The 21,928-nt window shown below is 61.2% G+C and overlaps 13 protein-coding genes across 13 annotated transcripts; 5 read left to right on the top strand and 8 right to left on the bottom strand.

Moving 5' to 3' along the window:
- Window positions 1-79: 79 nt before the first annotated feature.
- Window positions 80-751, top strand: SPRG_05892 (hypothetical protein). Its single transcript, XM_012344469.1, has 3 exons — window positions 80-209; window positions 258-364; window positions 416-751. The coding sequence occupies exons 1-3, from the start codon at window positions 124-126 to the stop codon at window positions 649-651; spliced, it is 429 nt and encodes a 142-aa protein (XP_012199859.1). The 5' UTR covers window positions 80-123; the 3' UTR covers window positions 652-751.
- On the bottom strand, window positions 732-1,529 carry SPRG_05891 (hypothetical protein; the record flags this gene model as incomplete). Its single annotated transcript, XM_012344468.1, has 4 exons — window positions 732-970; window positions 1,013-1,182; window positions 1,230-1,353; window positions 1,395-1,529. 4 exons carry the CDS (start codon window positions 1,527-1,529, stop codon window positions 818-820), a joined length of 582 nt encoding a protein of 193 aa, XP_012199858.1. The 3' UTR covers window positions 732-817.
- Window positions 1,530-2,042: 513 nt separating this feature from the next.
- On the bottom strand, window positions 2,043-2,536 carry SPRG_05890 (50S ribosomal protein L33). The gene is made up of 4 exons (XM_012344467.1): window positions 2,482-2,536; window positions 2,375-2,424; window positions 2,265-2,325; window positions 2,043-2,215 (listed from the first exon to the last, which is right to left on the bottom strand). Exons 1-4 carry the CDS (start codon window positions 2,488-2,490, stop codon window positions 2,156-2,158), a joined length of 180 nt encoding a protein of 59 aa, XP_012199857.1. The 5' UTR covers window positions 2,491-2,536; the 3' UTR covers window positions 2,043-2,155.
- Window positions 2,537-3,575: 1,039 nt separating this feature from the next.
- Window positions 3,576-4,832, top strand: SPRG_05889 (hypothetical protein; the record flags this gene model as incomplete). The annotated part of the gene is made up of 2 exons (XM_012344466.1): window positions 3,576-4,123; window positions 4,160-4,832. 2 exons carry the CDS (start codon window positions 3,576-3,578, stop codon window positions 4,827-4,829), a joined length of 1,218 nt encoding a protein of 405 aa, XP_012199856.1. The 3' UTR covers window positions 4,830-4,832.
- Window positions 4,833-5,239: 407 nt separating this feature from the next.
- On the bottom strand, window positions 5,240-9,703 carry SPRG_05888 (hypothetical protein; the record flags this gene model as incomplete). The annotated part of the gene is made up of 2 exons (XM_012344465.1): window positions 5,240-6,121; window positions 6,165-9,703. The coding sequence occupies 2 exons, from the start codon at window positions 9,701-9,703 to the stop codon at window positions 5,329-5,331; spliced, it is 4,332 nt and encodes a 1,443-aa protein (XP_012199855.1). The 3' UTR covers window positions 5,240-5,328.
- A 713-nt stretch (window positions 9,704-10,416) lies between these two features.
- On the top strand, window positions 10,417-12,726 carry SPRG_05887 (hypothetical protein; the record flags this gene model as incomplete). Its single annotated transcript, XM_012344464.1, has 5 exons — window positions 10,417-10,481; window positions 10,540-10,877; window positions 10,929-11,838; window positions 11,891-12,362; window positions 12,410-12,726. The coding sequence occupies exons 1-5, from the start codon at window positions 10,479-10,481 to the stop codon at window positions 12,724-12,726; spliced, it is 2,040 nt and encodes a 679-aa protein (XP_012199854.1). The 5' UTR covers window positions 10,417-10,478.
- A 29-nt stretch (window positions 12,727-12,755) lies between these two features.
- On the bottom strand, window positions 12,756-14,281 carry SPRG_05886 (hypothetical protein; the record flags this gene model as incomplete). The annotated part of the gene is made up of 6 exons (XM_012344463.1): window positions 13,719-14,281; window positions 13,410-13,669; window positions 13,199-13,359; window positions 13,026-13,150; window positions 12,926-12,984; window positions 12,756-12,851 (listed from the first exon to the last, which is right to left on the bottom strand). The coding sequence occupies exons 1-6, from the start codon at window positions 14,269-14,271 to the stop codon at window positions 12,756-12,758; spliced, it is 1,254 nt and encodes a 417-aa protein (XP_012199853.1). The 5' UTR covers window positions 14,272-14,281.
- Window positions 14,282-14,699: 418 nt separating this feature from the next.
- Window positions 14,700-15,619, bottom strand: SPRG_05885 (hypothetical protein). Its single transcript, XM_012344462.1, has one exon. The coding sequence runs from the start codon at window positions 15,581-15,583 to the stop codon at window positions 15,026-15,028; it is 558 nt and encodes a 185-aa protein (XP_012199852.1). The 5' UTR covers window positions 15,584-15,619; the 3' UTR covers window positions 14,700-15,025.
- Window positions 15,620-15,665: 46 nt separating this feature from the next.
- SPRG_05884 (hypothetical protein) lies at window positions 15,666-17,445 on the top strand (the record flags this gene model as incomplete). The annotated part of the gene is made up of 6 exons (XM_012344461.1): window positions 15,666-16,252; window positions 16,301-16,695; window positions 16,743-16,835; window positions 16,878-17,012; window positions 17,064-17,261; window positions 17,305-17,445. Exons 1-6 carry the CDS (start codon window positions 15,682-15,684, stop codon window positions 17,443-17,445), a joined length of 1,533 nt encoding a protein of 510 aa, XP_012199851.1. The 5' UTR covers window positions 15,666-15,681.
- A 7-nt stretch (window positions 17,446-17,452) lies between these two features.
- On the bottom strand, window positions 17,453-17,915 carry SPRG_05883 (hypothetical protein). The gene is made up of 3 exons (XM_012344460.1): window positions 17,692-17,915; window positions 17,586-17,643; window positions 17,453-17,536 (listed from the first exon to the last, which is right to left on the bottom strand). The coding sequence occupies exons 1-3, from the start codon at window positions 17,884-17,886 to the stop codon at window positions 17,484-17,486; spliced, it is 306 nt and encodes a 101-aa protein (XP_012199850.1). The 5' UTR covers window positions 17,887-17,915; the 3' UTR covers window positions 17,453-17,483.
- Window positions 17,916-18,254: 339 nt separating this feature from the next.
- SPRG_05882 (hypothetical protein) lies at window positions 18,255-19,553 on the bottom strand (the record flags this gene model as incomplete). The annotated part of the gene is made up of 4 exons (XM_012344459.1): window positions 19,361-19,553; window positions 18,957-19,315; window positions 18,725-18,902; window positions 18,255-18,674 (listed from the first exon to the last, which is right to left on the bottom strand). Exons 1-4 carry the CDS (start codon window positions 19,535-19,537, stop codon window positions 18,255-18,257), a joined length of 1,134 nt encoding a protein of 377 aa, XP_012199849.1. The 5' UTR covers window positions 19,538-19,553.
- A 288-nt stretch (window positions 19,554-19,841) lies between these two features.
- On the top strand, window positions 19,842-21,006 carry SPRG_05881 (hypothetical protein). Its single transcript, XM_012344458.1, has 3 exons — window positions 19,842-20,464; window positions 20,512-20,685; window positions 20,737-21,006. Exons 1-3 carry the CDS (start codon window positions 19,901-19,903, stop codon window positions 20,968-20,970), a joined length of 972 nt encoding a protein of 323 aa, XP_012199848.1. The 5' UTR covers window positions 19,842-19,900; the 3' UTR covers window positions 20,971-21,006.
- On the bottom strand, window positions 20,947-21,916 carry SPRG_05880 (hypothetical protein). Its single transcript, XM_012344457.1, has 7 exons — window positions 21,775-21,916; window positions 21,669-21,725; window positions 21,568-21,621; window positions 21,453-21,525; window positions 21,251-21,406; window positions 21,088-21,203; window positions 20,947-21,041 (listed from the first exon to the last, which is right to left on the bottom strand). The coding sequence occupies exons 1-7, from the start codon at window positions 21,895-21,897 to the stop codon at window positions 21,006-21,008; spliced, it is 615 nt and encodes a 204-aa protein (XP_012199847.1). The 5' UTR covers window positions 21,898-21,916; the 3' UTR covers window positions 20,947-21,005.
- Window positions 21,917-21,928: the final 12 nt, after the last annotated feature.

Here is a 21,928-nt window from a genome sequence, read left to right as displayed (position 1 = left end):
CTTGAAGATCGCGGTTGCCGTAATTCCGGATAATCCGTGCGATTATCCGTATGACCTGCGATTGGTCGGGGCTTTGTGGCGTTGGGAAGTGCCAAACTTACCGACGACGAAGACGGCAGCAAGATGAGCTGGCGCGCCCAAATCTCCCGCAACGTCCAGGAACTGCGCTTCGTGGCCTGCTCGACCTCGGAGAGCAGCAGCGGCCTCCGGTAAGCTCGCCGCTGCATGGCTATCTCGCTCATCCTGCGCGTGGATAGCACGTTCTTTCGACGAAACTACAACGAGCTCAAGATGCTCAACCCGCGCACGCCCTTTGTGTACCGCGAGGCTGAGGAGCTCAAGCCGTTCGTGTACGCTCGCTACGGTACGCGCTGCCGTGTAGCCATCTATCTATGATAGCTGAGATGCGATCTAGACTGGGGCAAGGAGAAGCAAGTGTTCTTGGACGACAAGACGCCCGATGAGATTACGCGCATCTTGAAGGACCTCGTCGACCACGGCGCGTCGTTGCCGCGCTCGCCTGAAAGCGATATCTTATTGGCGGCGCCCATCGTCGATGCTCGCTTTCCGGAACGCGACTACGAGCCCATCAACATCACGTGGGACGGCGTCACCGTGCGCCGCAACCCTGACTTTGACGCTACGAACTAAGCGTCGCCGCGCGCCTCGGCACGCATAACTCGATGGAACATGATTGTTCGGCGTGAAACCCGTAGATGCTACCCTCTGAATGGAACTGGCCAGCGATCGACGTATATTTGCACCACGCGTAGATAGAGGTGGGTAGAGTATGAGGTGCGCAGGGACCAGACGTCGCCTAATGCGAGCCCGGCCGCACGAACGCTTCGTCGTCGTGGAAGTCTTGGTGCAGGTTGTACGTCTCGATCAAGCCTTGGGCAATGCGATTGGGCAAGTACGAGATAAACGGCTCTTCAAGCAGCAGCACGTCGACGTCCAGCGGGATGGACTCCTACGACAAGCCATGAGCGACGCCATCGAAGCACCCTTGTACCAGGAACGACGCCGTCGCGGTGAGCCAAATTCCGAGCGCGATCGACGCATGGGAGCAAGTGGCAATGACGCTCGGCCACGTCATCTCCATGAGCGTGCGGTACCGAAGCACGTAGTGGATGTACTTGAGCGACCCGACACCAATGTAGCCAAAGCCAAGCAGCAAGAGCCCTACGCACAGTATTAGTGACCATCGTCGTGTTGATCGCCGAGTGTACCGGCGCCGCTCAGGTGCGCACCGCGGTGGTGCTCTTGGGCATACATGGCCACGCCGACGCCAGACGAGAGCACTCCGTTACGCGCCCAGTTCAGGTACGAGTTCTCGTTCGTGAAGCGCATCATCTACGAGACGGGTCAACGCGCTTGGCAGCAGTGGCCGGTACCAGCGCGTTCTTCGTGGCCTGAAGGCGCTCGCAGGCCTGGGCCTCGGCTTGCTTGGCGGTCGCCGCCGCCTTGGCCTTGGCGGCGCAGCGTATTGCCTTGAGCGGGCGCTGGAGGTTGTGGAGGCGCGTGCGCATGGTGCTCGAAGGTGGACTGTCGCGGCCTTGGCAACGCCACAATTAATCATCTGATCCCGGTGACGCCGAACTTAAGAGCAAAGTGAACTTTAGAAAGAGTGGGCCAAGCCAGTGGTGGCCGTGATCAGCACGGGAAAGGAGCGCATGTACACGATCGCTTCCAGAGGGGATGCAGGCCAACCATACGAAAATGGTGCGAGCCAGCGCTTGAAGCGTCGCAGGCGCGCGCCATAGAGCTCGCGGACCATAAACAACTGAACTTTACGCGGGAAGCCACTTTTAACGACGACGACACTGCCACATTTTATGCCCACGTCCAAGCAGCAAAGACAGCGATGAGATGTCAAAGATACGCCCACAGCCGAGTACCATGCACCGAGGGTCTGCACCATGATATCAATGGGAACTGGGTGATCACATGTAGCTAGGTGCATGCAGCAGGTGCGTCGCGGCCAGAACGGGATGATGACGCAGAGGATGTGCGTGGCGGAATCGGATCGCAAGAGGCGATGGGCCTGGAGGTCGGGCAGACCGAAGAAGACACCGACGCAGCAAGCAGCGCGCTCTTTGTTGGCGAGTTACCATGCTTCTCCTCTACTCGATCTACTTGTGTGTGTACATGCTGTTTAACCCTTCTTGATCTTGGCCTCGTTGAACAAGACGTGCTGCCGGACGACCGGGTCGTACTACGTCGGTTCATGAGCTCGCTGGAAGGATCGTCATGCGTGCAATTACCTTGCGAAGGGCCAACTTCTTCTGCATGTTGCGCGGGTTCTTGCGCGTCGTGTAGAAGAAGCTACGCTGCACGTTAGCGACGCTCGTCCATGTCCATGGCTTCATCGTACCCAGTGTTGGCAGCGCTGAGCAGCTTGATGATGACCGACTTAGCCTTACCCTACGCCAGGATACATGCATGAGCATGGACCATCGCCCGTCCGGCGCCGCCATCTACCTTGGCCATCGTTCCGTCTCGACTTTTTGATGGATGGGCCAAGGCGAGTAAGACCACCGAAAATACGCTATTGCCATTGGCTGAAAATAAATTCCGTAAACGTTGGCCATTGGTGTAATAAAGTGGCCAATGGCCTTTGCCGGAAATCGCGCCAGGCAGCACGCTTGCTTCATTCTTTTACGTCAAGACGGCTGCCCACATGCAACCACCAACCCACGTCTCTATCGCCACACTGGCAGTCATCTCCGTTGCGACGATGCATGCATCTCTGTCCTTCGATTCCATCGCCTTCATTTCTCGCTCGGTGGATAAGGTAGATCCACCCCGCGCCGACGTTGTGTTTCATGTTGGCCTGCGCAGCTGGTCTTCGCCAGAGAGAGAGATGCTACCAGCAGCATGGCGTCGACTGGCGGAGCGAGTGATACGCACTTGCCTCTTTTTCGATGAGCTTCCATTGCTACCAAACATGTTCGCCCAGATATTAGTCGGGTTCCATCATGTAATCGCGGTGGTCGCAAGACGACGCGAGTAGAAGCTGGTGCTGGATCCATCCGTCGAGAAGCGGCGCTCGATACTGTATGTGCTGTGCACTAGTACCGCCGCAACCAACGGTCGATCGACCTTCGCTGCGCCTTGAGCGCCCCAAATGGCCGGCCACGGTGATATGTCGGTTGGTCGCTATGCATCGGAACAATTCGCTGCGCAGTAATTGCGCCGTTGTAGCAGCAACGTGCTGTAGCAGCGACAGGATGGTGATGATGGAGGGCATGGCTGCTTCATGCGATACGACACGGCCGACGCGGACACGGTGCATTGGCTTCTTCTTCGTCGTCCCGGCGGCTGATGGTGCGTCATTGACTGGATCGACGCCGTTGCCTTCTTCTTCTTCAAGTTGGCGTCGGTTCGATGGCGCCTGCTTCCTCCGGCGGTGGTCGTTTCGGCCATATCTCGGTCAAGTGGTCAGTGACATATGGCAAGCGCTAAGTCCAGCACTCCACGCGCGGCCGGGTGCTCATTGACTAAGTCGCCTCCCACCACGCATGTCGATCTTCGGTTCTTGCGCATGGTGCACGCCGGCCGTGTCTGAGCCCCGCATGCGCCCGCGCACGTGCTCGGCCGACCGCCAGTGCTGCCGCGACCTCGCGCAGCTCGTGCTCGCCGGCGACCCGAACGTCGTCGAGGCGCACATTGCGATCCACGCGTGCACCGTCAACCACACGGTCGTGTGCAGCAGCAAGCACAAGCTCTGCGTCTCGCCCTTCTGCATGCGCCGGGCGCCGCGCACGTCCCGTCTCGAGCAGCTGCCACTGCCCGACCGGTCGACCGTGTGCGGCCTCACGCTCTTGCAGATGGCCGTGCTGGCGGCCGACGAGGCCATCGCTGCCGTGCTCTTGCGCGCCGGCGCCTTGCCCAACAAATGCCACTCGCCCCATGAGAGCGCCCTCGTGCTAGCCATCACCAAGCGCGCGAGTGCGATCATCGACCTCCTCTTGGCCCACGGCGCGGCCGTCGACGAGGCGGTGCTGGCGCAGGCCGGTAGCACGGGCAACACGACCCTTGTACGCCAGCTCCTCTCGTCCCATGCCCACGTACCCCGGCTACCAGCGCTCATGGCCACCCGCGACGATACCGAGATGCAGCGGTTACTGCTATCGTCCGCAAGCTCGAGTACGCGCAGCCAGTTTCTGCACCACTGCGTCTCGACGGGCGACGTGGCCGGCGTCCAGCGCTTTGTCGCGGACTGCGGCCCTGGCCTCGTCGTCGACTACCGCGGCGACGCCTACGCCGTGGGCGACACACTCGTGCACACGGCGTGCCGCATGCAGCAGCTCGACGTGCTCAAGTATCTCCTCCTCCTCGGCGTCGACGTCAACGCCCGGAACGCGATCGGCGTCGCGCCGCTCTACATCTGCGCCGCCACGGGCGCGCTTCCATTCGTCGAGGCGCTGGTCCGGGCGTCGGCCAGCGTCCGCGGCGCGACGGGACCGAACGGCGACTCGGCGCTGCACGTGGCCGTGCAAGAAAACCACTTTACGATCGCGCGGCTGCTCGTCCATGCGGGCGCCGACGTCAACGGACCCAGCGCGACGGGCGACACGCCGCTGCACATTGCCAGCATGCACGGGCACGGACCGATGGTCGCGTATCTTTTGCGAAAGGGCGCCGACGTCAGCCGCGAGAACCTCCGCGGCGAGACGAGCCTCATGAAGGCGTGCCAGCTCGGCCACGCGACGGTCGTCACGCTGCTCGAACGCGCGCACGAGACGCCGGTCGACGACGAGAACCGGTCGTCCTCGTTCGTCTACTACGACGTCATGCGCCACACGCAGCGCGTGCACTCGATCTAGCCAGGAACGACGACTCGTCTTTTTTATCTATGCAGGTCGCCGTGGGCAGCGACCTGGACACCTCTCGTAATATTTAACATGCAAGTCTTCGCTTCGCTCCTTGCTGTCGCAACGCCACGCAGCAGTGGCCAGGCACGAGGCTGGAACGACGGGCCAAGCAAGTGCGGCCGAGTGCATAGCTTGCCTTGAGGTACTGCACGCGCAGGTGCGCGACGGCTCAAGGAAGAGAGGTCCAACGATCGCACGGTGAAGCATGGCGCGAGCACTTGGATAGCATGCCTCAGCTCAGGTGGAGCAGCTTCAAGGGCGACATCGCCACGGATGGTGGTACCGGCGACAAGGACGTGGTTCCCTAGCCCTACCCGTCCGACGGGATGTGGCAGGGAGCTTTGGAATGCATCCCATTTCGAGGAGGATGATACATGATGATGCGGACCTTGAAGATACGGGAAGATAAAATAAGTGGGTGGTCAACTACGGTCAAAGTCAAGACGAACGACTAGGGGGACATGGACGACTGCCGTAAGAGGGCCTTGAAGTACGGGTCGACGCCCAAGCTCTTTTCGTTCTCTTCCTTGGTCATGAAGAGCCGGAACGACTCCTTCTTTTGGTTGAGCGTCAAGAGGTTCTGCGACGCGAGCGTATCGAGCTGCGTGTAAAACTCGCGCAGCGTCATGATCGCCGCCGCCGACGTGCCGGCCATGCGACTCAGCTCGCAAAACTTGTCGTACGTCTCGTGGATCGAGAAGACGTTGGCGACGCGCGGCTGCATCTTGGTGGTCGCGTACACAATGAACTGCGTGTTGCGCGGCAGCGTCTGCAGCACTTTGGAGCCCTGGAAGTCGACCACGAGCTTGAGCGTCGCCGACATCTCCATGAGCGAGACCGCAAAGCTCTTGGTCCCGCTCTCCTTCTCGGCTTTTTGGTTGAGGACGCGCCGGCAAATGTCAAAGGCCGTGCGAATGTCGCCGTTGAGCTGCGCGATCTTGCGCGAGAGGAACGAGAGTGCGACGGGATCAAACAGCGCCTTGGGCAAGAGGCTGTCGCGGACGATGCGCGCCTCGAGGATGCTGTGGATCGCGTCGTAGTCGTACGGCCGGAACATGACGACGACCGGGATGCACGACCGTGTGCGCAAGTACGGAATGTACTTGTTGGTGAGGTCGATCGAGTTGGCGATGCCAATGAAAATGAGCGACGACGACGGGTGGTGCGCCCACTCAAAGAGACGGTAGAGGTCGCTCTCGCCCTTGCCGTTGAGCAAGACGTCGATTTCATCCAGGATGAGCAACCTATCGGTGCACACAGTAGTTGATACATTGATACTGCACGTACGTGGTTGTGGTCGTGCTCTGGAACGCGATCTCGAGCGCCGCGATCGCATCGGCCGTCGACGAAAACGACCGCTTCGTCACCTTGCGCGCGATGGTGGTGAAGACACCGTTGCTGTCGCTGAGCGCCATCGCGTTGAGGTTGAGGACCGAGAGGGGCGTGGCTTGGTGCGCACTCGACCACTCCTTGGCGATTTGCTCTTGCATGAGGCGGAGGAGCGCGGTCTTGCCCGTGCCCGGCGTGCCCGAGACGTACGCGCTGCCACGCTGTTTTTGATGCACGCAGCGGCGCACAAAGTCATGGAGCATCTTTTGCTGCTTGGCGCGGTGCGGCATCGCGTCCGGGCGGTGCGCGAGGCTGAGGTTCTCGAGCACGCGCGCGACTTCTTGCTCAAGGAGCGACGGGCCCTTCTCCGGCGACGCCACACTCTTGGCCGGCGACGAGGCCGCGCTCTTGGCTGGCGACGAGACCGGCGACGAGGCTGCACTCTTGGCCGGCGACGAGACCGGCGACGAGAGCACCTGTGTCGCCTCGTCGGCCGGCGGTTGCCACGTCAGCGTCGACGTCGACGTCGTTGTCGGCGTCGTCTCCTCTTCGCTCGACGACGAGACGACATCGACGACAACAGGTGCCGTCTGCGTGTCGAACACAATGGCCTTGGTTGACGGCGTCTTGTGGATGACGACCTCCGTCTCGTCGTCTTGCTTGTCGACGTCACTCACCTCGCTGTCATCGTCGCTGGACGAGTCCGAGTCGCTGTTGTCGCTCTCGTCGTCCTCCTTGGTGTCGTCGAGGACCTTGACGAGCTTGGCGTACGTCACGACCCCCGACTTGTTGTAGACCTTTCCGCGCGGGTTGCAGTACGTGTACGCCGAGTCTTCCATCGTGTTGGGCTTGCGCTCGGTCCACCCGCGCGCCTTGAGGACTGGCCAAATGTTGGCAAACGAGTACGTCCCGTTCGCGGTCTCGTCCTCGGACGTGGACGGTAGCACGAGCGCCTCCGACGCCGACCCGCCCTCGGTCGACGACTCGTAAATGTACCGACGTCGGTGTTCCTTCTGGAGCTCTTTCTCGAGACCGGCATATTGCTTGGATTGCTTGAGGTACGCGATGAGGTCGTCTTCCGAGTGGAACGACCGCAGCTCCTTCCGGTCCTTGTACTCGGCGTATTCGTACCCGAGAAGACCGTTCTTGTACCGCCATCCGCGCTTCTGCAGGAGGCTAAAGAGCCGACCAAACTTCATCTCGAATGGAGGAATCGTCACCGACGACTTGGCAGCCTTCTTGGTCGCCTTGGGCTGCGTCTTGGCGCGTGTAAGCACCGGCTTCTTGACTTCCGTCTTCTTGGCTTCGGGCGACGACTCGACGCTCATGTCTTCGTCGTCGGCGTCGTTGCTTCGGTCGGGCGAGAAGAGCCCGGACGCGGCCGCAGCGGTTGACAGCGGCACGTTGAAGCGCGGGACGGGCGACGTGGGCGCCGGCGTGCCCGCCTCGGACGCCGCACCGGTGGCCTCTGGCGAGCTCTCGGTCGTCGAGTACCCGTTGTAGGAGCGCTCGAGGATGCGCGAGATGCGTGCCCACTCGCCCGTGCGCTTGAGGAAGAGCTCGAGGTCCACTTCATTGTGCCAGTAGTCGACGTTGAGCTCGCCGTTCGCTTCGGTCTTGCCAGGCTTAAAGTACGAGTAACCCATCGGACCCGTCTTGTGCGTATAGCCTCGGCTCTGCAGCACGCGGTACACAAGCCCGAAACTGCACTTGAAGCCCGTCGCCCGGCGAGGCGGCGACACCGCCACAGCCTCCTTGGCCTTGCTCGCTGCCTTGGTCGAGATAGTGAGTGCTGCCTTGCGGCCCGTCTTCTTGGGCTTGGTAGCGTCAGCCTCTGCCGCCTTCTTGGGTTTGGTAGCGTCACCGTCCGTTGCCTTTGACTTCTTGGCCTTGCCAACTGCCTTCTTGGCGACCGTCGTCGTCTTGATGGGCGACGTGTCGTCGTCCTCGGCCGAGATGACCACTGACTTGGTCTTCTTCTTGGCGTCCGGTGCGACTGGTGTGTTTTCGACGCCCGAGAACGAGAGGCGTTGCTTCGTGGGCTTGACCACTTTGGGCTTGGCCTCGACCGGCTTGACCTCGATAGGCTTGGGCTCGACAGGCTTGGCCGGCACGGGCTTGTCCGCAAGCGGCTGGGCCACGGTGGAGCCGTTGAAATCCAGCTGTGGCATTGGGCCTCCGCGCAGGTGCGCTTGGATCGCGTGGAGATGCCCTTTGGCCTGGAGAAACTCGATGACGGCTTCTTCATTGGGAAAGTGGTCGACGCCCTCGACGCCCTTGGCGTCCCGTCCGGGCGCCACGTACTTGTAGCCAAACGTACTTGCGACGTACGTCCAGCCAAACTCCTTGAGGACGCTGTAAAGACGCGCAAATGGGAACTCGGCGTCGGCAAAGCGCCGGCGGTGCGAGGTCGACGACCGGCTGTTGACGTCGCTGTTCTCCTTGTCGCTCGACTCGTTCAAAGCGCGCTTCTTTGTCTTCTTGGTCCGTGCGACGGGCTGGAGCGCCGAGGTTGTGGTGGTTGTCGTTGTCGTCGTCGTCGTGGGCGCCACGGTTGTCTCGGGCTCGGCGGTCGCGACGAGTGGCGGCGACGGTGCGGCGAGGGGCGCATCTTCGACGCCATCCGGCGACTTGCGCTTCTTGACGAGGCTCTTGCGCTCGCTCGTAAACTTGAGCACCGCGTCTTTTTTGTTCATAAAAAAGTTGACGTTCGGGACCAGGTCCATGACGTTGATGCCGGGCACGTGGTACATGACGTCGTTGTTGCGCATCTTGAACGACTTCCACTGCTTGTGCGTCTCCATGTAGTCCCAGATGATGCTCCAGACGCGCTCGCTCGACTCGGATGCTTCGGCCGACGCGTACTCGTCGAGCGCCTTCTTGAAGGCCGCCTTCTTGGACGTGTGGACGGTGACACCGGGCGTGAAGTTGAGAAACGAGACGCCGGGCATGAGGTAGGCGAGGTCGCCCGAGCACGTGAGGAGGCTCCAGCCATCGGCCTCGAGAATCTCCCAAATCGACTCGAAGAGGAGTCCCCACTCGCGCTCGTCGTCGGCGATGTGCACGCCGGGCGACACGAGGCCTTGGCTGTCGGTCACGACGCCATTGTCCAGCGACGAGTTAAAGACGATCTCGCACGCCTTGAGCTTGGTTGGCGCGTTGGCAAACTGTGTCGCAAGCTCGACAGCGTTTCTGTACATGGGTTCGCTGCTATAGTCGTCGTCGGCCGACCACGGCGTCGCGTCGAGCGTCTTGGCCGGCAGAAGCGCGACCTGTGTAGTGTCGTTGGGCGACAGGCTCGTCCGGCCAAAGTAGAAGACGACGCGGTCTTCGACGTCGGTCGTCGGCTTGAGCCGCCGGAGGTGCTCGACGTCGATGAGCCACTCGTTGGCGGCCTGGTATGAGCCGAAGACGAGCGCGGGCCACTTGACGCCGTCGCAGGCGCCATCGGTCGAGACCACGTTCTGCGGAGTTAGTCGCCAGTCCGTCGTCGCCATGCCAAGTACCGGTGATGGGCTTCAAAGGGAAAATGGGTCGTAGCCGCCGCCAGGCAGCGTCGCGTCCACTCAAGTCCGGATGCGTCTCGACTAAGTACGCCCTCCCGCCAAAACCCCGCGCCTTTTTTCACCTGGAGTCCCAGTTAAGTGCGGTGAGAAATGCAAAGTGCGCTTAAAGTGGAGGGAAAACATGGCGGCAAATGCTATTTTGAATGCGGATCCAGCTGGCGCTGGTACACTTGGCGCCATCTTGCGCACAACGGCCTTGGAACGCGCAAAGCGGCGCCCATGGCGGGCACATGCGTCGTCTTGACGCCAGCAACCGGCACCGACTTGACAAGGATGCGCTTGCAAGCATGGAAAAAGCCGGCGCTGGCGGCGGTATAGGGCGCGTTGGTTACACGCCCGCCAACCGGTGACGTCCGTGCCCTTGAATGTGCTGCCACTTTTGTCGAGTGGGCTGGTGCCAAGCGCTGCTGCTCGACGCCGAGGCACGCGTGCCAGTGCGGTGCGGGATGCTTGCTGGTCGACGCTTCGGACGCGGTCGAGATGGTGTCCGTCGCAGAGCGTGCCACGTGCGTGTGTGTGAAACGCAATGTGAAAATGGTGGGAAATGCGAGCTTGGTTTAGTCGATTAGTCGGTGCGTCGCAACGTCGGAAGGATTTGATTGGTTAAAAATCACTGGATAATCATCAAATGGGAGTGGAAGAAAGGAGGTTTGTGGTGCGCCCAGCATTTGAAGTTGCCAAGCGCCGAAACCCGCTTGAAGAACCAATGGTACGTGGCGCGCCATGGCAGCAGCAGGAAGCTCACCAGTATGGACGACGCGTATTAGGACAACGCGCCGTACAACGAAGACGCTCCGGCGCAGCACGCCAACCCGCCGCCACCGGCGGAGGTGCCAGCGCCGTCGAGCGGTGCGCCTGCCCCGCGCGCGGGCCGGAGCAAGAGTCGCAGCGGCAGCCGCGGCCGTGATCGACGACGCTCCAACTCGCCGCGCAATCGCAGCCCGCCTCGGCGGCGCAGCCGCAGCCCGTTCCGCGGTAGAAGGCGGTCGAACGAGCGTCCGGACGATCGCATGCGTCGCCCACGTGGCCCCGAGCCGCTCATGTCGTACAAGGCCTTCATGATGCAGCAAAACGACGAGTCGTCGCCCGAAGTCTACCAGCAGCGGTATGTCCACCTCCTCTCGACTGATGGTATCACGCGTTAACGACGCTGCAGCTACGAGGAATACAAGAAGAAGTACATTCAAGGCCTCATGCGTGTCTTCTTCGACGCGCACAAGTCGGAGGAGTGGCTGCAGGAGCGCTACTCGCCTGCGATCCGCCACCGCCTCACGCTGCAGAAGAACGCCAAGAAGGCTGCCGACGCCAAGGCGTTCTTTGAACGTCTCGCGACCATGCAAATCTCGTTCCACGAAGCCAACATGGCCAGCGACGCGTCGTTCCAGAACGACGTCGGAGGTGACTGCGGATTCTGTACATTCGCCGCATCCCATGCTCGTGCCCGTACGCTGCTTTGGCCGAAGCCGTCGTCAACGCGGTATCATCCATCCCATATACTCATCCCTCAGCCATGTGTGCTCATGAGGAGAGTGCCACAGGGCGGTCCGATCCAAGAGCTGCATTTGTCGGACCCGGCCAAGAAGCGCGATCTGGACTTTGACCGGTCGGCGTACATCATCTACGAGACGGCGGCCGCTGCGCTCGAGGCGATGCCCAAGCTCCAGAACGTGCTTGTGGAGGACCCGGAGATGCCGGCGCCGATCCGGCTCCAAGTGGCGCAGCACCGGTCGCGTGCGCCGATCAAGACGCCGACGTGCATGTCGCTGCCGGCGCGCATCACGTACGACTTTCAACAGGCGCTGCACCTCGCGACGCGCCTGGACGAGAGCGTCTTTGGCGCGAGTTCGGCCCACGGCATCTCGAGCGTCCTCGACTTTGTCAAGGCTTCGAAGGAGACGGTGTCGGAAGTGGCCCAGCTGGATATTGTGATTGCGTACTTGCGCCGCGTGCACCACTTTATTTATTACGCCGGCGTCCAGTGCATCGACATGGGGGACATCCTCCACGCGCACCCAGCGCTCTTTTGCCGCCAAGACGCGACCGAGCGCGACGTTGAGGACAACAACGTACGGCGTGGCGATGGGGGGCGGTGTGGCTGATCGTCGTGTTGTTGCGTAGGCGGTCGAGCACAAGACGTTTGCGACGCGCGAGAACAAGGAGCTCGCGGGCTGGGGCGGCTGGTCGGCGGCCTTGGACGAACGCATCGAGGCCGCGATCGCCGCGAACGCGAGTGAGAAGCTGTCGAGCCAGAAGGCGGCCGAGGCTGCGCTGGTCGAAGACATCGAAGCCCGCGAAGAGGCTTCGCTCGAGCCCGTGTACGCGTCGTATGCGGAGAAGGCCGGCGACGACGGCAAGCACCGGTGCCTCCTCTGCACCAAGCTCTTCAAGACGGTCGACTTTGTGAAGAAGCACATTCGCAACAAGCACCCCGAGCTCGTCGTCGACAAGATTGCCAAGGTGGGCGAGAGCTACATGTGGGAGCAGTACCGCGAAGACCCGGACCGGCCGCTGCCGCCGTACGACACGGTCAACCAGCCGACGCTCGGTCCCAACGCGATGATGCGCCGACCGCCCCACGATTACCGCCAAGGTGTGTGTTGTGTGTCTCTAGCGGCATGGATGTCAATGCGACTGTAGGTGGGGGTGGCTACCGAGGCCCGCCGCCGTATGGCGACCAGTACCGAGGTGGCGGCGGCTACTACCGCGACCGCGGTGGCCGCGGCTTTCATGGCGGCTACAACGCGCCGCCGCCGCCGTACTACCAGCGTGGTCCGCCGCGCCCGTACATGCCCCGCGATGGCCCACCGCCGCGTGACCTGCCGGTGGACCCGCGCCAAGTGAGCACGTCGTACCAGGACCTCGACCAGCTCAAGGACAAGAAGGTCGAGTTGGACTTTGACGCGGCGCTCACGTCGCTGCCTCCGCCCAAGAAGAAGCAAAAGCAAGACGAGTAGGTTGGTCCGATTGCTTGTATACCACGTTTTCAACGACTCGCGTGTGTCTTCCAAAACTCGTCGAGCTGCTTGTCGCGGCGCAGCGTCGCCGTGAGGAACTCGGCAACGACCTTGACGCCAAAGAGCTGGTACACGAGCGTTTGGTTGTAGAAAAGTTCGAGTTGCCCGAGCCGGGAAAGAGCCAGAGGTACCACATGACCGGGAGCAGCACGGTCGCGGTCGCGAGGCCCGTCGTGAGCACAAACGTGTGGCGCATGCCTACGCACAGTCTGCACACGCATCCATCGTCGTCGTCGTACCGATGAGCGACCGCGGGTGCAAGAGCAGACTCGTGACGAAGAGCCCAAAGTCGCCCAACGCGGGGTAGGCTTGGAAGATGGCGAAGATGCCAAGGAGCACGGCCGTGGCGGCGAGCGGACGCGCGCTACACAGCAGCAGCGTTGGCCATGGGCGCGTCAAGGACGGGACGTACTGCAAGCGGAGGTAGATGGGCAGCACGTACAGCAGCGGGTGCATGTGCAAGAGGAAGAGAAAGTAGTTTCGGAACCGGTCGAAGAGCTCCATGAAGAAGTACCAAAAGATACCAATGTTGGGCGTCAAGTCGGGGTACCGGACGACCCAGAGGTACGTCGCCTACGCACACCGACGCCATGGTTGATGCAAGTAGCTCGCATGCGAATTACATCGAGGAAGCCCCAGCCGCCCATGGCCACTTTCGAGAGGTAGACAAAGAGACTGACGTACGCGGCAAAGACGCCAGCGGCGAGACCCCAGGACTGTACAAACGCGCATGAGCACAAGTCGGAGATCGATGTCGTACGCACCGCCGACAGCCAATGCTTGGACGGGTACGCCATGAGCAGCAGCGACGGCAAGAGCACGACCGGGTACACCGCCATGTACGTGGCGATCGCGAGCAGACAGATTGCCAGCGAGACGCGATCTACACGGCGCATGAGGCCATATGCATGAAGAGGACCGTGGTGTCGTACGCTGCATGGCGAGCGCGATGCTCCACACGATTGCTGCGTACGTCACGAGACTGGTCGAGCGAACGAGGGACGTGGCGAGCGACCACGGGTTGAAGAGGTACGCGGCTGCGACGGTCAGCGGGAGGTAGCGTGGCTGCAGCAATGGTGAGAGCGGTGGATGGTTGAGCCACACCTTGCTGTTCTCCGACTGTTGCGCGTGCTGCGACGTAATGAACGCGCGGCAGACCGAGGCGAAGCCGAGCGCAATGAGGACGTCGAGAAGAATCGCGCCGAGGCATGTCACCAGCCGGCTCGAGAGCGCGAGAGGCACCGATTGCACGCCCATGGCGGCGAGCAGCACGAGCGGCGGCTGGTGGAACACGTCGCCAGCGTACGGGTCCAAGCCAGCGCCGGCGAGGAAGAGCCCTTCTTGAAGCCGCTCGAGCGAATTCAATGGCGTCGTGAGCTCCGGGCGGTATTGTAGTACGTAGTCGATCTCATAGTAGAAGGCAAGCACACGAAGCACGACGCCAGCGACGATGACGCCGGCGACTCGCGGTGGTCCGTCGGTCATGGCACCGATGTATCTCACAGTATTTCAGGCCGTATTGCGCACCATGCCACGCACACACACACTATTTATGATAAATCTTGACGAGCCAAAATGACGCCAAGCGCCGACAGGAACCGGCTGCGGAAATCTTTCGACGGGCCAAGGTGCTTGACTGGGTGCTTGGGGCGAAAGCATGGACAGTTCGTTTTGTGCCATCATGATTCTGCGCTGCCATTGACGCGTCCGAGCCTCGATTAACACTATTTCAAGTCAACTAGTACCTCTTGAATGTAATTGGATATGGATAACATATGAGAGGTTCTGACGTGCGGGTTGTGAGGTCGAGCTCGCGTGACGTGGCCGGCCATTCCGCCGAGGAGCCTCTTGTTGCATGGACGCTTCTTGGGCATGCGTGCTGCGGGAAGACAACCATGAAGAAGAGAGTGATAGAGAAGACACAAGAAGATCGATCATGTTGGTTCGATTACGCCCAGCGCCGAGATGATGCAGATCGAGAGAGGGAGAAGAGAGGGGAAGTCGCCGCACCGAGAGGTAGCCGTCGCGTAGAGGTGCAGGATGCAAGCGGCGAGAGAACGGAACGAGGAGGAAACCCGGGACGTCGACACAGCAGTGCGCACGGCCGGGTATGGGGGCGGTGGATAAAGGAAAATATATACCCCGAACGGATTTATGCCAAGTCACACACTACGTCCTTGTCGCGTCTTGCTTGTGCCATGTTCGAGTGTTTCCAGACCTACGCAAAACACATGACCGCTTAGTAGCGGTCACGGCCGCGGCGGTCGTCGTAGCGGTCATCACGACGGCGGTCGTCGTAGCGGTCGCGGCTGCGGCGGTCGTCGTAGCGGCGGTCATCGTAGCGGTCACGGCTGCGACCACGGTCACCGCCGTCGTGCGAGAACTTGCACGAGTCGCCACGGTGGCAGCGACCCTGCTTGTAGTCATAGCACTCACCGCCCGAGCGGCCACCGACGCGGCGGTCCTCGGTGCGGCCGCCCGTCACGTTCTCGGCGCGGTCCTTGCCCTTGGCTTCGTCGAAGCGGATCTCAAACTCGACGGTATCGCCTTCGTGGAGGCAGTTGCCGTCCTGGATCGACGTAAAGTGGCAGAACACGTCGTTCTGCGACGGGTCCTCGGGCTTGATGAAGCCAAAGCCCTTCTCGTTCCAGCGGGCGGCCGTACCGCGCATGCGCTTGGGGCCGTCGTTGCGGTGACCCGAGCGCGAGCGCGAGCGCGACCGGCGGTCGTCGCCACCGCGGCCGGCGGGCGAGAGGCTGCGCTCACGGCGAGGGGACGGGGAAGTGCTACGGGCCATCTTGCGACTTGGGTGGCGCTGTGGTGATTTCGAAATGAAGGCTTCCTGTGACCACTCAACGCCCGCGCTTATCCGGTGACCGGTTAAAAAATCGAAGCATGGCGGCTCTCTTGACGCGGCCGCGGCTCGACCAAGGCGTCATCGCCCATGGCGCGACCGTGCGCTTCCTTGGCCTCGTCCGGGACATTGGGCAGCCGCAGCTGCTTTTAAAGGACGGCGCCGAGACGTACGTCGAGACGACACCGTACCGGTGCGAAGCCCTCCCGGCGCAAACAGCGTGGGCGGCTGCAACTGCAACGTCCGCTGCAACCGCCGACCCGGTGCAACCAACGGCCACCACCAGTCGTAGCAGCCGCAAGACAAAGCGGCGGGAGGACGAGGAGGAGAATGAGTGTGTGGACGCCGCACCGCCGGCGCCCGCGGTGCGCGTGTCCGAGCCCAAGGTGCCGCCGACAGCGCTTGCCCCCACGCCGCCGTTCCAGGTGATTGTTCGCGCGTACGGCAGCACACCGTGGAAAGTGAACCACGTGTACGAGTTTGTGGGCGAGCTCGACTTGACGCCACAGGCAGCGCCAGACGACATGGACATTGAATGGAAGGACGCCGACAGCGCGACGGCGCAAGCGAAGGCGCGCGCCATCGAGTTCATTCCTACACTGCATGCCACAGGTACGATCGCGCGAGCGCTGTGACGCAGCGACTGAAAGGGCGAGGTAGACGCGAGCGAGATTACGTTTGGCCACGACGTCGGTTTCCGCGAGGACTTGGCCAACCCGACGGCGTGGGCGGCCGCCGAGTGGGCGCAGCGGCTGGGCCAGCCAACGTCCGTGGAGGAAATGCGAGCGCAGCTCTTGGGATACCTCACGGCGACGGCGGCCCACGGCGACGTCGTCGTCGCCGAGTACCTCCTCCTTGTGCTGCTCTCGCGCGTCTACAACCGATCGGACGTCTCAATGCCGTTTGGGCACCTCTCTCTCAACGTGATTTGGCCGTCCATGAGCGCCTCCGACTTTGCGGCACTCGAGCAGGCGCTGCACGCGCTCGTGCCGTCGTGCTTGTCGCTGGATTTGTCGCTCGCCGCCCTGCACGACGCGCTCTACTTTCCTCAAAAGGTACAAAAGTGTGCGTGAGTACGCGCGCAATCTCATTTCGGACGTAGGACTATGACATTGAGTACCTCCACCCGGGGCTGCTGCAGCTGCCGGATGGAAGCACGCTGCTCGTCAACGAGGCCCACTTGACCACGGGACAGGTCCCTCCTCTGCAGGGCCGTATCGACGCTGACGTTGTGTAGCTCGACGACAAGGGCACGCACAACATGGCCGCGCTCATGACGCTCGTCGAGCACCAAGCGCTGCCGTACGACTTTCGCTTTTACAAGAAAGAGTTCAACCAAGACGCCAAAGTCATTTGTGTCTCGACCACCAAGGTGCGTTCGAGGCTTTCGTTCCATGTAGTACTACTACGCAGTTGCTCGTAGTCGATCCTCCCGACCACGTTGTACGTCCCGCTGCAGCCGAATACAACAAGAGATGCGACGTACTCGGAGGCGCAGCTCCAGTGCTTTCGCATCTACCTCGCAGTCTACCGCCACTTTAACGCAGACCTTGGCAACGAAGGCGCGGCGCTGGCCGAGCAGTGGTACATTGAGCGGCGTCGAGCCGATGCAACCGTCGGGGTACGCGTCTTCTTTGATGCAATAAGAAAGAACCGCGGTGTAGGCGGACGACTTGCACCGCTTGGTGCGCGTGGTGCGACTCCACGCTGTGAGCGTCGGTCACGCCAACGTCACCAAGGACGATTGGGACCACGTCGTGGCCCGCCACGCCCTCGTCAAAGCCCGCCTCGATGGGCTCGCGTAGACAGTCGACTGTACACGCAAAGCTCTTATTGCTTCGTCTTATGTTGCATTGGGCGACCATTTCTGGATCACAATCACGAGAAACTCCTTCTCTAGCAGTAGCAGCAGCAATGTCAGTACATGGCAACGACACGGGCGTACCATGGGCGACGAGGATCTCGAACTTCTTGAGGCGAATGCGGAGGTACTGCAGGTCGTTCTACGAGTCGTCGTCCATAGAAAGATACGCTCGCTGCAGTCGTCGCACCTTGGGGTTGAGGTCGCGCACGACGCCCCGCGCCTTGGTCGTGAGCTCCTTCATGAAGCTCGAGTAGCGCTCGGCGCTCGCCGTGTCCATGTGCGGATGGCGGCGCAGCACAGCACCGTTCTTGTCCGCAATCACGTAGCCTTCGACGCCCTTGTGGTTCTTGATGCGCTCGAGCGTCTCTTCAACCTCCGACATGGTCCGCGCCGCTTCAAAAGTGATTCCAACACGACCGATCGCTGTTTCTGTTTAAAACACACGTTTCGCTCTTTGCCTTCTTTCACAAGGACTTGCAACGACGTCCCTGCTACTCATATGGACGTCCAAGCTCTTCCCACTGATTCGGTGACGCAGCTCCGATGCCACATTGTACAAGGGTGTCGGCGTTGGAGGGGGCAATGGCGACGCCTCGGGCTAGGGTTCGGGCTAGGACGAGGGTTCTTATGCGCAACGATACAAGCTGCCGGTGTTTCACATCAGGTTACGTTGCCAGATACTATGCGTGGCATCTGCTTCCGGTCGTCGGCTCGTCGCGATGGAGAGCCCGTATGTCGTTCTCTTGTGCCTTACGGCGTCCAGAGCACGGCACGCAGCGCGAGCTTGGCCGAGCGCGCGAGAAGCTCGTTCGCGTCTTCGGTCATATCGCGCATCGTCTTTTCCATTTGCTTGGTGCGCATCGCGTCGCGCGCGAGCGGGTGCGCGGCAAGAACCGTCACGAGCTTGAGCGTATTGAGCTGGACGCCGTACTCGGGGCGGTGCAGGAGCGCGAGGAAGCCCGTGTGGGCCCCGAGCTCGTAAATCTCGCGCTTGGCGCTGTCGTGGACCGCGAGGACCATGAGCGCACCCGCAGCGGCAACGCTCACGGTCGAGTCTCGGTCTTGGAGGACGCCGCAGAGCTTCTTGGCGACGCCGGTGAGCATCGCGCTCTCGCGTCCTTGCTCCAAGTAGAGCATCGCGCCCGTGGTTTGAAGCGCCGCCGTGCGCACCTACATGCGCGTGTCACGGTCGATTTCATTAGACAGAATCGGTTCTTGACATCTTTGTGCTTCGAGGAGATAAACTTGGCGGCGATGTCGACGCCGCCGAGCTCGACGATGGACAAGACCGTGCTGGGAATGCCGTCGTTCACAAAGGCCTTGAGGAGCTTCAGCGCGCGCACGCGGATGCTGTCGGACGTATCGCGCTTGAGCTTCTCCAGAACCACCGCAGGGTACCTTGCAATCGTGTGATATGATGGCATCGCTTATCCGAAGACGCACGAAGCGTACCCGTGCTGGCTCATCTCGCGGACGCCCGCCATGGTCGAGCTCACGTGCAGTGCTGTGTCAAAGAGCGGCTCCATGAGCTCGTTGTCGTTGCGACCAAAGGCCTTGAGGATCTTGCGCATCGTTCGGTACCGGACAAGCTCGGTGCGCCCGACAGCATGGGATGCAAAGACGCGCAAAGCGATGGCCGCCGTGCGGCGGATCTCGGCGTTGTTGTGGAACACGAGGTTCCCGAGCGGCTCGAGCACGTGCTGTTCGTCGCGGCTGCTGTTGACAACGTCCGTGGGCATCTTGAGCACGCCCGCCACGCAGCGAAGCGCGTGTAGAAGCGTGCTTTCGTCGTCTTCCTTGAGTAGCTGGACCTACACGACACGCTAGGATAAGATGCCGCGGCGCCGTCGACGCACCAGCTTGGGACACTTGTCCGCGCCAAACGCCTCCACGACAGCATTGTCGGCAATGGGAGCCGCGTTGGGTTTCGCCTCGACGCGGCCAAGATGGCGCACGGTGGTTGTCTTGTAGAGCGTCGCGCCAGGGTTGCGCAAGTGGTGGATGCTCCTCGCATTGGCGTCGGCTTGCGGCATGACCGAGTAATTTTAGATTCTAGACGCTGAAACTCCGCGCTCGCACCCAGTGTCTATGGATCTTATTGAATATGTGGTGTTGCGCTGTGGACGCCTTCCTGGTCGTGTATGGTAGGTAGCCCGTAAGTAGTAATACTTGTCGTTGGTGCTGCCACGTACGCGCCATTTTCAAGTCGCTGAGGTGGCCAGTGGCGCGCTTGGATTGGCCGTAAACAAAGATATTTTTTCCATCTTTCCAGTATTTTGACCAATGGCATCGGCGAACGACAATTGGTTTTGGCCAATGGCCTCGTGTCACGACAGACCGGCGGCTTTGTATTTCTTGCGGCGACGAGCACTCAACGGACGCAGGACGCAGCAGGCATGGGGCACTCGCAGTTCGTGACGACGATGGTGGTCTACTCGACCGTGGTCAACCCTGGCCTCAACTGGATCCGCGCGCCTGGGCGATTCTCCCGCACGATGGCCATCTTCTACTCGATCGGGTTCCTTGTCGCGCTCGCGAGCATCTCGATCGGGCTCGAGGTCGCCAACAACCCGCCCAACTTTTACGCGATGCTCGACGTCTCGCGTGACTGCTCGTTCAACGACATCAAGAAGGCGTACCGGTCGCGCTCCGTGGAGCTGCACCCGGACAAGAACCCGTCGCCGACGGCCGCCGAAGACTTCAACCGCCTCCGCATCGCGTACGACGTCTTGAGCGACTCGGAGAAGCGCGACGTGTACGACTTTTACGGCGAAGCGACAGCGCTCTCAAAAGAGCCGCTTACGGACGTCAGCCGCATCACGAGCCTCCTCTCGTACTACATCGTGTGGGGCATCTTGACCTACGTCATGACGCTCGGCGATGTCTCGGACGTGCGCGCGTGGAGCTACTCGGGCTGCCTGCTCATGTTTGTCGCCGAGATCAACATTACGCTCGCCAAGGTACTTCAGCGATTTCGCTTCTCCGATGCGACGACTCGTGTCGATAGGGTGGCTTGTCCCCGCGCTTCTTCCCCCAAATCACCGTGTACGAGCTCGTGCAATTTATGCACTTGCTCTACCCGCCGTTCATGAACGGGTGCCGGTCCATGGGCGCCTTCTTCGTGCGCAACATCCTCCAGGAAAACTACGATCTGAGCATGGAGCTGCTCAAGAGCAACAAGGTACTTGCCTCGTTGCAGCTCCCACTTGGTATGCAATGCGAACATTTGTAGATGATCATGATGGGCATGCGCCAGCTGCAAGGTGAGCTCCAAGGTGTCGGCCACGTGCGTCGCGCCAAGACCGACAAGCGCGACGCTGCCGACGCAGCGTCGAACGCCCCGACGCCGGAAGAGCAGGAGCTCATCCAGCCCGCGCCGGTCGTCCAGCCCTGGGGCGGGCTCCCGATCCCTGGCTTTGTCTACGCGGTGGGCTTTTACATGGTCATGAACTACATCTTTGGGTAACCGCGATGACGACGATCGTATGAACGAAGAGGAAGCTACTTTTTATTGCTCGTCACAAACCAGCGCGCCGACTAGAATTCTGGTTGAAGACGACAATATGCAAACGGGGCAGTGTACCAGTGCTGCATGGATACGGTAGGCGAGACCACCCAAGATGACATCGATGGGGATTCGGAGGACCAAGAGAAACACGGGCGGGTACAGCACGAGCAGTGCGTCCTGAGCTGCAGTGTCTACGACCGAGATGCGTTAGCGTGCCCATAAGATGATGATGACCCACAGAGGAGGAAGAGCAAAAGAATGAAGCGATGCTTTCGGAAGACGCCATAGGCGCCGCAGACGAGCGAGATGCCAGTCGATGCGAGCAAAGCGAGACGACCGGGCCACGTATTCGGCAGCTGCGAGGGCAACGGGCCCACGTCGTACCATGCGTGCCCTGCAGGCAGCGTCGCGTGCCATTGAGATATCAAGCATCGAGTTACCGTAGGCGTCGGCTGGGAGCAAGAACGCGCTCGTAAAGAGAATGTTGACCACCGCAAAGATGGCGAAGAGGATCTAGTGTGTAGTCTCGGCCAACGTCCAGCGAGATGGCAATACCTGGTTTTCACGTACATCGGGATGCTTGCGCATGGCATTGGTCATGAACACGGCCTACATTTGCATACATACCGCGCCGCGCCATGGGCGACGTGTACTACCTTGTTGAAGGCCCCATCGTCGGCCGCGTCGATCGGAGGCGGTCGGTTGGGGAACCCCTGGCACACAGCATGCATGCAGCGTTTCGAAGGCTCAGGCGCAGCATACCAGTAGAACTTGCTGGTTTGGAAGCGTGAGCTCGACCGGCACAGCGCTCACACGCTGCCGCGTCGCGCTTAAGCTCACGGCCTCGGACGCGCCGCTGAGGTCGGGCCGCTGATGGAACTGCATGTTTGCATCTGCCGGCTCGTGGTAACCGGTT

This window comes from Saprolegnia parasitica, assembly GCF_000151545.1.
Source record: "Saprolegnia parasitica CBS 223.65 unplaced genomic scaffold supercont2.18, whole genome shotgun sequence".
Lineage (NCBI taxonomy): Eukaryota > Oomycota > Saprolegniomycetes > Saprolegniales > Saprolegniaceae > Saprolegnia > Saprolegnia parasitica.
The sequence above is the reverse complement of the archived record's forward strand: the minus strand, read 5'-3'. Positions and strand labels throughout refer to the sequence as shown.